The sequence below is a fragment of the Sinohyriopsis cumingii genome, chromosome 4 (genome assembly GCF_028554795.1).
Source record: "Sinohyriopsis cumingii isolate HCF-2022 chromosome 4, ASM2855479v2, whole genome shotgun sequence".
In the NCBI taxonomy this organism is placed as follows: domain Eukaryota; kingdom Metazoa; phylum Mollusca; class Bivalvia; order Unionida; family Unionidae; genus Sinohyriopsis; species Sinohyriopsis cumingii.
The window spans coordinates 90945478-90957350 of record NC_142964.1 but is presented as its reverse complement, the minus strand read 5'-3'; the positions used below and the strand labels follow the sequence as shown (position 1 = coordinate 90957350).

The 11873-nt window shown below is 35.7% G+C and overlaps 1 protein-coding gene across 2 annotated transcripts; it reads right to left on the bottom strand.

Annotated features, from left to right (window-relative positions):
- Nucleotides 1-474: 474 nt before the first annotated feature.
- LOC149801658 (protein toll-like) lies at nucleotides 475-8802 on the bottom strand. Of its 2 annotated transcripts, none has more exons than XM_089955928.1 (3): nucleotides 8672-8802; nucleotides 4486-5139; nucleotides 475-2269 (listed from the first exon to the last, which is right to left on the bottom strand). In XM_089955928.1, exons 2-3 carry the CDS (start codon nucleotides 5089-5091, stop codon nucleotides 869-871), a joined length of 2007 nt encoding a protein of 668 aa, XP_089812054.1. In that variant the 5' UTR covers nucleotides 5092-5139; nucleotides 8672-8802; the 3' UTR covers nucleotides 475-868. The 2 variants fall into 2 exon arrangements, with proteins under 2 accessions (XP_089812054.1, XP_089812053.1); XM_089955927.1 differs by lacking the exon at nucleotides 8672-8802 and adding an exon at nucleotides 7527-7652.
- Nucleotides 8803-11873: the final 3071 nt, after the last annotated feature.

Below are 11873 nucleotides of genomic sequence, written 5' to 3'. Positions count from 1 at the left end.
CTAGCAATTGTCAATGAAAATCACGAACCGACGGAAGAAGGGTCACAACACATTCAGGTTTAGAGCAAAAATATCATACGATTTTTATGGGAGAGGTCATCTTGGAGCATCCTCCCATTTTTGACCAAATAAAAAATAATAAATAATACTTTCAGCAGACTACATTTTGGAGGAATTTAAAGCGTGATCCGAAAGCAAATTTGCGTCAAAAGGTAGAGTAGTCATGGAAAAAAATCCTTTACAGGTCGGAGCTGTTTTCATGCAAGTAATTGTTGCTAATTTTATTAACTCTTTACGTTAAGACTATTCTGTCTTCATTTAAATGATTCCTTTATTTATTGGCGAACCCGTCATTTTATAGCATAGTGTCATGCGCAGAAAGAAAGAAAGGAAGAAAGAAAGAAAGAAAGTGGCAGTAAGAAGTGGTGTGAAAATTAGACGTGAAAGCAAATGATACGTAACGTTAAGAATATAAAGAATTGCGGGAGTTTTTAATTTTTATCTATTTAGATATAAATAACATAACAAAATACCGACCAGTGTTAAGAGCTATGATGTTTCAACATTTTGAAACACGCAGAAGTTGCACTAGGAATGATACTATACTTTATTACAGACGTTAAATTAAAAAAGGAAGCATCACTGCATTCTTTAAAAGAATATATCAGAATACAAACATTACTATTTCTAATATACAAATGTAATAATCAAATTCATGACATTAAAAAGCGACACATATAATTTACAGAAATAATCGTGCATGGCATACACTATTAAGAGGCATTTTCTAGCCGTAATTGAGCATGTTAAATGCAAAACTTAATTTGCGATTTTTTCCCCCAAAGCGTTACTACTGTCTGTGTACAATCTACACGTTTTGAACTTGTACTTTGCGTTTAGACGGTAGTTCATATCGTAATTTGGACCAAAACAGTTTATCATCAAGGGACAAAACTCTTCTTTCATTCATTCGCGATTGCCATGGTTCTCGCTTTGAAAGCTCTACGGCTTTGTTATCATACAGGATATAAAGTACCCGGCCCTTGTTCTCTGACATGGATTCTGCTAAACTGCACTCAAATTGACACCACTGAGTTTTTGAATAATGAGCTGAAAGAAGAATAATGATTCGTCTGCTTTTCTCCATTGCTTCCGCACGTAAGTCTGCTTCTGATCCAACACCTAGATTTCTTTCTGGGACGAACAATGTGACGAACGGCTTTTTGCCTTCCATTTTCCTGACAAGCACCTCACGTGTCCATTGCTGCACGTGGATATCCGTTGCATCATACGAAATGTAGGCATCGTTGTCCATATCGTAGTCATTGTTGTCGACGACATATTTATCCTGTGGATGAATCCTGAAGATCTTGAACAAGATGACTTTAGTTTCATAAGGACACTTCTTTGCGGTGATCACAAGAATTATAATTATCACAAGAAGTACACCAAGTGAGACAATTACAGCTATAAGGGTGTCGTTTGTACAATTCAGAAGATGCTCCGTCACTTCTTTTATGAGGTGACGGTCTCCATTAACATCCGTACACTGTACTGACTTATCCCTATATCCTGGGGCCAGATTCACCCAGTCGGCCATCCAGGTCATGTTACAGTCACATGACAAGGGGTTATCCTCCACCTGCGTCTTTTCAAATGGTAGGACGTTGATTTCTTTCGGAATATACTTCAGAGAATTTTTACGTAAATCTAGTTCTTTGATAACATTATTCATTTTTCTTAGAGCATTTCCGTCAATAAATTGTAGCGCATTATTTGACAGATTCAAACTTTCAATTTTGTCCGCGTATTCTACATAGTCCAGTGACCGGATAGAGTTACCATGGAAATTCAGAGACAGTTTTCTTCCATTCGGAAGAGGCAGTGACCTGGGCATACTCGTTAGCCCCTGATTTCTACAATCGACGTAAACTAGATTCATATTAGGGTTATCCTGGATTAGGCACTTTTCGTCGGATGTGAGGTTGCAAACGAATTCATTTAAAGCGACATCATAAAATACTCTTCTGTCTCTGAGATGGGGTGGATTGTAACATTTGATCTTCAGATTGTCTGTCTTAGCATACAGGTAGAATGATTTATGCATTGCACTAGCACGTTTGTAAATATTGCAATCACATGTCCAGTTGTTATTTCGAAGGTCTGGTATCAAAAAGATAAGTTTTTCAGCGACATTTTCATCTACACCGAAGAGGTCCTCATAGAATGAGTCATTCCACTGAGTGAAGTTGTTGAACTGCAGATTCACCTGTAAAGGAAATGTGAAATTTCAGTTCTGTAAATTTAAAGTGAGTCGGAAGCTATTGCGCAAACGATGAGTTAATATAGTTCCATTTTGTTCTGGAATATACTTAGACTCCGGTTGATTTGTTTAAATACCTGGGTGTTACTTTCGCGTCTTTAATTTAAGAAAATTATGTTTGTTTTTTAATTGAAAAAATATTGAATCATTACACACACACACACACACACACACACACACACACACACATATATATATATATATATATATATATATATATATATATATATATATATATATATATATATATATATATATATATATATATATATATATATATATATCCATCCTGAACGTCCTAACGAGTTAGTTATCGTGCACCTCAAGTCCCTAACATTGTACTTTGATGGATCCTTTCTTGGCGATGAGTACTTGGACAAGCGGGTTTGAACTTTTGGTGCACGAGTGTTTTGGTGATGGAAACCTTTACTTGCTGCACAGGTTCAAGTCCTGTGTGGAAACAGTTATAACATTCTAAATCTAACCTGTTTGGTTATATTTTTGTCATCTATGTGAGTTTCCGCTGCATAATCACGTGTCTAAGCATATAACGTGGGATCCAGAGATAAACGATTTCTCTCTGTTTGGTAGATAGGTGTTAATTTCATGTATATACCTTTCATTTCAAAACATAACTCTAGTGTATTTATGCATTTTGATGAGAGTTTACTTTGATCTTGCCCAGAGAGCGAGATTTCATGCATCTAGATTTCTTACCTACGACCTTGTGTCAATTTTTTTTGTGATCAGCGCATGATCGAATGATTTAGGTTGCTGGTGCAAGGCGATAAATGTCGTTACTTGTGGGGAGTGTAAATATGAAGAAATTATATTAGCATGCAGATGATAGAATTATAATTAGTTTCCATGCCCTATCACTTAAACCACCATTTCCCAGAAGGGGTGTAACAGGTTTTGCTCTGCAGTTTCGCATATTGTATTGCATTTAGTTTTTATAGAAAACGATTTTTTCCCCTTTTTCCTCACTGGTCATCCTGGTTTATTGAGAAAAAATTTGTTTATCGTGGGTATTGTTAATATAACTTTTACTTCGCTTTATTTTGGTGTATAAATAATAGGTGTTAAAGGGGCTATAGATCATACAGATTGGCACTACTTCGGATATGCACTTTTTAACAAATGCTTGCACAACTTATTCGTGTTCACTTTCTGGACTTCAAAGATAAATTTAAAAAAAGAGCTGATAACTTTTTTAAAAAGTTTTATATTGTGTAATTCATATACCGCACTTTCTGTTGATGTTATTTGTTTTGTTTCGCAAAAGTTATTTTCCCTATTTTAATATCTATTGTACTTTGGACTAGTTCAGGAACAGTTTGAAGCACATGGGGAAAGCCATTTTGATAAATGTCTGTTTTAAACAATGCGTAGTTTCCATAATTACCGTACGTAAATAAATTTCTGTCACAATACATGAAAGTAGCATACATGCATGCTAAACTTCTCTCAACCGTGCATGTTACCGATGCGAGCAATGTCACCGTATGCCGGTCGGTCACTTTCTCAGAAGTACATAGTAACTGTACAGCGGAACCTTAATTATTAATTTAAAAAAATTCATGCATACCAGATATAATCCGACTATATTACTGAGAAGAGGGTTTTTTTTATTTATTATTAAGGCATGCAAGAAGATGTTGTCAGTTTAGAAATCACTTTGTAATTATTTTTTTAATTTGCTGCAAAGAATACTTAAGCTGGTTTTCCTCTTCCTTGTTATAGTTTTTGGGACATTTTGGTATTTTTCAGGAGCCAATAAGGAGGACAATTACCTATACCATAAATTTCCCTAAACCGGAGAATGTTATTGATCAAAATTGCTTTTTCCACAAGGTGATCGCAATGGAGAAGTTCGATTAGTATTAGAACAGTTATTTTGGACAAAAGTACGAGACTTATCTTCAGAGGAGCGGACAGGGTTAGAGATGTTTCACTGAATTTCTTGTACAGGAAACATTTAAAAAAGTAAAACTGTGTGTGGTTCAAATGGTCTTTGTCTCTTTGTGAGACAAATTTTATTTCCTCCAATGTTATAGTTTGCTAATATTTTCCTAAAATTAAAGGTGGTCAGACCTAGAGAAAATAGGATTTGTTGAACCAAAATTATTTTTAGTTCAATACAGAACAATGCATTTTATTACCGTTATATCACTTCCATAGGAATTCGTAAATTTCGTTTCACCCAGATTGTTTGCTGTCGTGGATATTTTGTTGTATGATAGGTCAAAATCGACACTTTTTCGCAGCAATAGCGGCCAGGGATGATAGGTAACCAGATTATTCCAGGACAAATTCACCAATTGAAGTCCCCAAAGATTCATATGGAAAAACTTTGCTGGGATGTTATTCAGTCTGTTATGCGATAGATCCAACTCTTCTAAGGCTCCATTATTCTTTAGAAACTCCTCCGGAAGATGCTCCAGTCTGTTGTTGGAAATTTGTAGGCATACTAGTTGAATGAATGGGGAGAGAAGGTCTCCGGAAAGTTGAGTGATCCAGTTGTGGGACAGATCCAAGCTTTTCACGAATATAACGCTGGAAAAGGTATCATTGGATAGGTTTGATATTAGGTTATGTGATAGATTTACTGTTAGGAAGTTCACATCAGGAAAGTCGGACTTGTTAATTGATGTCCTGTTCTGGAGAGATGAGTCAAAGTGTGGGTTGTAAGGAGTGCAAAGGGAAACAACTCCCAGGATGCTAAGTGTCACAATTAATAAAATGAGGAGTGGAAGTGTGTTTCTCATTTTATGCCGAAAAAACTCTGTTTATTAAACCACTGGAACAAATGTGGTCTGAAAGAGAAATTCAATAATGATATAGCAAAACAAAGATAGGTCTGTAAAATTATCAATAATTTGAAGAAAGTTACTAAATTTCACGTATGACGTATTGATTTATGTGTTTCAAATGTTCTGGATTCAAATAATAAAAGAGTACCAAAAGAAAAGATTAAAAAGTCTTGTACATATATTGTCTACGTGAGCAAAAATACTTTCTTACTTTTTCTAGAAAGAAAGACAAACGATTTTAAATAAATTGGTTTGCGAAACTAAAAGTACGGAATACAGTCCTTAAGTCATGGAGGTCAATTAGATTTCATACTTTATTTCTTTTGTCATTCACAATTTGTTTTAGCTTGGATCATGGATTCCGTGAGAGCATTATTTTCTGACTTTTCTCATTCATCTGGCAGCGGTAGGTGCTTCAGTTCATTAACACATACCAGAAGCCGCTGTCGCGCTTCTTGCTTTATAAGGGTGCAAATTGTAGTTGTAATGCGTTCAAAAGTGTTAGTTGAAAGGTGATCTATAGCTGGTTATGTATCATAAGAAACTGGCGCTCTGAACAATATATATTTATAATAATTTTCTTTATTATCTGTCGCAAAGAATAAACCAACATCTGTTACCAACCTATTCGTGGATTCATCGAAAATTACCCCATAATCAGCTGGTAGATGCCTGAATTCATTCCATAATTATTGTTTTCGGCCGGCTAAAATAAAGCATGCAAATCCACAGTTTCTTCAATTGTCGAATGAGTATATAGAATATATATTTATGGTCAAAATTTGTGCCTGAAACATATTTTTAGTCAATTTATGGTGTAATAGTCTGTAACGATCATTATGTCTGGTGATCGTTCCTTTGATTTATATAACCTATAAACTCGAAACCTAAATGGCTTCTGATGTAAACCTACTTAAAACATAAACCGATCAGTTCTTACAGTATTTTGCCATCAAACTTAAGTCAAACTGAAACTAAACCGCCTGACATCTTTACTTTGTGTCTAGGATATAATACTTACTTGTGCTGAGAACAACGTATTATTTTTCAAATGGAAGACACGATTTCTGAATCATATGTGAAATATAAAATAACAATATTGTATTTTAAAATCTTTCCATTGTACTAAACTGCACAGTATGAAGTTTACAGTTCCTGAACGTTATTGTAATGTTCGCTTTGTTTTGATTGTAGTTCTCGCTTAGTCGTTTTTTTAAAAAGGTTTTGCCTTTCTAACGTTTTCTGTGCAATTATTCCATTCTCGACATATTGAGATCTTTTAATTCGCGCCATGTGGTTATTATTGTTATTATTGAGGGGCTGTTAAACGATATTACATACATAGATACACGTAAGTATGTATGCATGCATGCATGCACTCACGTACGTACATACATACATACATACAAATATGTATGTATGCATGCATGCATGCATGTACGTACGCATGCACACACACGTATGTACATACATACATACATACATACATACATACATACATACATACATACATAAAACAAGCAGTTGTCGACAAAGCATAGATCGGGTTTTTGTCGTACATCTACTAATTTTTACTTGAAAATACAACTACTTCAGAAATATGCCTTACTCAAAATATGAGAATCAATTATAATTCATAAGATATATGTCACAGCTAATTTTCGAAATTTTAGGATATTCATATATAACAAATATCATGATGGAGACGTTTCGTTTAGGTTGTAAAATCGTCGTATATACTTTAATTCGCTCTAAATCAAAAACTATTTTGGGCGAGTTCGTCAACGCTAATGCTATTGCAAAAGCGCTTTAAAGAGATATCATGAAGAATTACTTAATTTATATAAATAATTTAGCAGCAGCGTCATACAGAGAACTTTCCAAATGTGTAGTAATAGTAGTAGTAGTAGTAGTGGTAGCAAGACATTAGCAACAATCATCATGATCATACTTAGTGTACGATCAGTAACCACTCAACACCCAAAACTTTTGCTTATAAACACGCAGTGTTGACCAACCCATTGCCCCAAAGACCGCTGACGAAAGTGTCGGACTGTATTAGCAGATAAACACACTCCACACTTCCGACGGACTTACACAAACACAGAAGCGCATCCACTAACATTACTCTTCCTAATGGGAAGGAATAGAGGGTGGATGATGTCAATTAAAATTATTAGCGTACAAACGGGAGGCGGGGCGACGGCCCCGGGCGCCAGAAGTATTGGGCTCCAAAACCCCTTTGGCCTTCATCTTCGCCACAGGCGCAATTTACCCTTAATACACAACTTATTAAAATAACCACAAATAGCAGCAACAACAGATACAAATATGAAACTATCTTGAATTCTAATCCATCTATCTATAGACTAAGAAACATAATAACTTACAAGTTCTGCGGCCGGCAACTTTGAGATAATCGTCCTTACTGTTATAGAGCACTGACACGACAAGTTAAGTTTTATCGTGACAGTGGCCTGACACGACCAGGTAACTCGTGGGGCTTTCCAGCTATTTTTATTCTCCACAGCATTGGGCAAAAGAGGTGTATCAATCAAACAAAACCAGGAAGTCGGGCTTTATGTGTTCCTTCGAGTACTGCCAAATCATAAATAAATATATGTCATCGCTAAGTGTAGTTGTATAAGATACATGCATACCATGTTACTCCATTTGTTAAGCTGATTTTTAAAAGGCACTGTCAGCACAGTATTGGCTATACACAGTTGTACAAACTGTGAATTAAATGCCGTCGGAAGGACACACTGAGGGGGAGGACCTGGGCTGATTTGGTTTGGTATTGAACCCACTACAGCTGAATTACAATTCTGACGATTTATTAACTGATCTAACGTTACTCTCGAAACGACAGGTGAAGTAATAATAATAATAAGTAAAGAGTATGTTGTAATGAAAATATTACTAGTATGAGACGCCTAATTTGAGAGTAAATTTTGAATAAATCAGATGGTGAACAGTTTACAGCATGACGGGAGAGACACAGATATGTTACCATATATTTCTGACAAAACGAGTTTGTTCTATTCACTACTCCCATAAGAAACCATTGCTGTGCGTAGTTCAATTATTCAGTAAGATTGGAGCTTATTGCCTTTTTGAAGGACCCTCCGAGGCATTGAAATCGCAATATATATATATATATATATATATATATATATATATATATATATATATATATATATATATATATATATAGTAATAACCTGCATTTAGGGAGTGAGGTATGCATGCGTGTATACGGTAAACACTATTCATACAAGCCGCCCAATTCGGTCTAGATTTTTTTTTTTTTTAAATTATAAATCAGTGCATTAGCAGTGAGTTGCTCAAATGAGTTGACATTACTATTTTCTAGGATCCTTTGTTTGTTTACTTGTCGATTAATAGTTAGCTGGTATAGTCTACATGTTTTTGTGATAGCGAAAGTAGGGAGTATCATGCCGGCGGCTGGCATCCTTGATAATTCGATTAATGACTATTTCAAGTTAACCGCTTAAGACTGTACAGTACATACTCAATGTGTTTATAGTCCCTGATGTTTCATTTATGTACTTCATCGCATTTAAGTTTGTTTTTCCTCTTCTTTATTTCTTTGTTACGTATACATGTTGACTACCCTGTCATGCAGTCTAACTCGGTAATATTGTAAGAGTGCATAACACGGTTTCCGAACCATGGCTATGAGCGACAGACTAACACGGTATGTGCCGTGAAATACAAAACTGATTTTTTTTTTCTCTTTCCTTTTTTTACGTAGGACAATTCAATCGCAATGTAGCAATGTGTCAAATATCCAGCTGGTAATTTCTATAAATAATCATTGTGAAAATTAACTAAATATACACATGCAATACTAGCGCATGCTGGTTTAAATATTCCAACAAAATTTTTGGGTTTTGTGGGTTTTGCTAGAACTGTGGGTTTTGTGGGCTTTGTTGGTTGTGGGTTTTGTCATGAGTATATAAGGCTTTGTGGGCTGTTTGAGAGAGTTCAGTCAGCTAGCAGCCATCAAACTAGGTACATCACAGTTATTGTGAGTTTTATTTTTTTTATATTTTGTTTTGTTTAGTTTATTATAGCTATGTAACTTTAGGCAATATTTTGGACAGTATATTTTTATAAAGTTTATTTAAGTACAAATCAATTTTTATTTAAGTTATTTTTTTAAATTTTTAATTCCTTTCTCTCTTCCAAATTATACGCATTCTAGTCATTTCTAATTTATTTTACAAGCAAACTAGATATTGTTTTATCATTTGTTATTTGAAATTCAGTTATATGGTCAAGTGAGTGTTGTCCTCACAGACCAATACTTTTATTCATTTCTTTATTTATTTTCTTTATTTAGTTAGTTTTATGAAGCTAAAGACATACAGAGAAGTTTCTCTACATTACAAATATATAATTCCTTTTTCTTAAATTATAGGTCAAAAAAAGTTCTTAGGGAAATAAAGTCATTGTGAGTGTCTATGTGTCTATTTTATGATTTACTAGTTATCTAAGTCATTGTGAGTGTTTTCCTCACCGACTTGACATTCTAAATTCAACAATACTTGATTATTCTAGCAATCTATAATACATAAGTTATGTGTCTATTTTATAATTTACTAGTTGTCTAAGTCATTGTGAGTGTTTTCCTCACCGACTTGACAGCCAATTTACTTCCATCTATACCAATTCATTTCAGATAAGTATTACGCTATAGTTGAAGTGTAAAGTCAAGCAAGTGTTTTTCCTTGCAGATTTTTTACATTTCACAATTACAGTCAAGTCATAGTTTCTCTTCTGTAGTAAACTTTATTGCAACTAAATCCACATATAGTAACTCTAATATAATTTTCACTCATCAGAAGAAATAATATAATGAACTAATAGTATTGTGCTAATGTGTACCCTGACCTTGCATGAAATTATCATATACCATACTGCACCTCCAAACAATGAGAGTAGTTTGGCTTAGTACAAAAACAACAAGACTGTCATGGTTATGAACTGACTTTATTCATTGTATCTTAATAAATGAATCATCTTGTGTCATGGTTGAAAAGAAATCAAGAGTTCGAGTTTACTCCATTTCCCCCCTCCATAGTCAGCCGATAAGAAGCATACTCATCCCTGGTGCGATACTCCAAGATAGTATTATCAGGACCTAGCTCGGCCATTACAATAAAATATATATATATATATATATATATATATATATATATATATATATATATATATATATATATATATATATATATATATATATATATATATGTGTGTGTGTGTGTGTGTGTGTGTGTGTGTGTGTGTGTGTACTGTTCAAGATGACAAAACCACTCGGCTGTCGTCATTATTTTAAGAAACTATAGTCATAAGTAGCTATTGGAACATTTACTCCTTTGACAGGACCGCTCTGGTGGCCTAGTGGTTAGAGCTTCCGCCTCAAATGCGGGAGGTTGCGGGTTCGAACCCTGGCCGAATCATACCAAAAACTTATAAAAATGGTAATAACAGCTGCCTCGCTAGGCCCTTAGCTTTAAGAGGTTAGTGTTAGGACTGGTCGACCTGGTGTCAGGATAATGTGAATGAGTGAGAAATCATGCTACATGTCTGAGGCATGATGCCCCAGTGCTAGACGTCGCTCTTAACTGCCGCACTTTAGACATCGTAGCGATATAACTGAAAAATTGTTGTTGTTGTTGTTGTGGGGTTTGACGCCATTTTTCAGCACAAGATAGGCTATAAATGGTGGCGAGTATTAATGGTGGAGAACAGGGAAAACCCCGGAAATAACCACCGACCCACAAGAAGCAACTGGCAAGCTTTCTCACATACCCACATAGGCCGAACCGGAGACCCGAACCCACGCAAACAGAGGTGAGATGCAGTGGCGTCGCTAGGGGTGTGCGGGGGGTGCGCACCGCACCGGGTGACACCATCTCAGAGGGGTGACACCAAAATGAAAAATTGCAAATTTTACAGAGCACACACTGCTCGGTCTAGTCGGATTTCATAAGCGGATAACCGATCATAGTTAAATACATGACTAGCAGGCACAGCAGTGGCGTCGCTAGGGGATGCGGCGGGTGCGGACTGCACCGGGTGACACTATCAGAGGGGGTGACACCAAAATGACATTACTAAGGATTCTGTATGGTCTGTTACGGAAGGAGGACCACGAGGGTGACACCATGAGTTACCACACTGGGTGACACCAACCCGAGTGACGCCACTGGTGAGATGGCAGTGATCCGTAAGGGTGAGCGCTTTAGACCACTCGGCCACTCGGGGCCCCTGAAAAATTGTTAAAGCTACTTTAAAAATCCAAATCACACACACACACACACACACACACACACACTCCTTTGACAAGAAATTTATTATTGTTATGACAACACCAAGCTCATCAAGGCATTTGATTCTTTTCTTAACTTTGATATCTGAGATAAACCCACATAAGATCCACTGCCAATCTGATTAAACTGATATATACTTATGATACACAGATAAGATATGCACCGATAAAGGTTCGTGTTCTGTCGACATTTAGAATTCCCAGTCTATTTTTATTTAGTAACCTGCCCGATCAAGCGTTCCATTTTGTGTTCGAGACACTAATCGATGGAAACGATATTGTAACAAACCGAGGGCATGTGGTATTTTTATTTACGTCTACGTTTATAGCTTTGTTAGATTTTAGTGATCCTTTGTTTGATTATGGGGAGTCGATG

Bases quoted from the DNA above. Each gene is read 5' to 3' on its own strand.
- LOC149801658 (XM_089955928.1), bottom strand. From the start codon at position 5,091: ATGAGAAACACACTTCCACTCCTCATTTTATTAATTGTGACACTTAGC. The intron at 2,270-4,485 runs GTAATAAAATGC...TTTCCTTTACAG, and splicing joins CCTATGGAAGTGATATAACG to GTGAATCTGCAGTTCAACAA.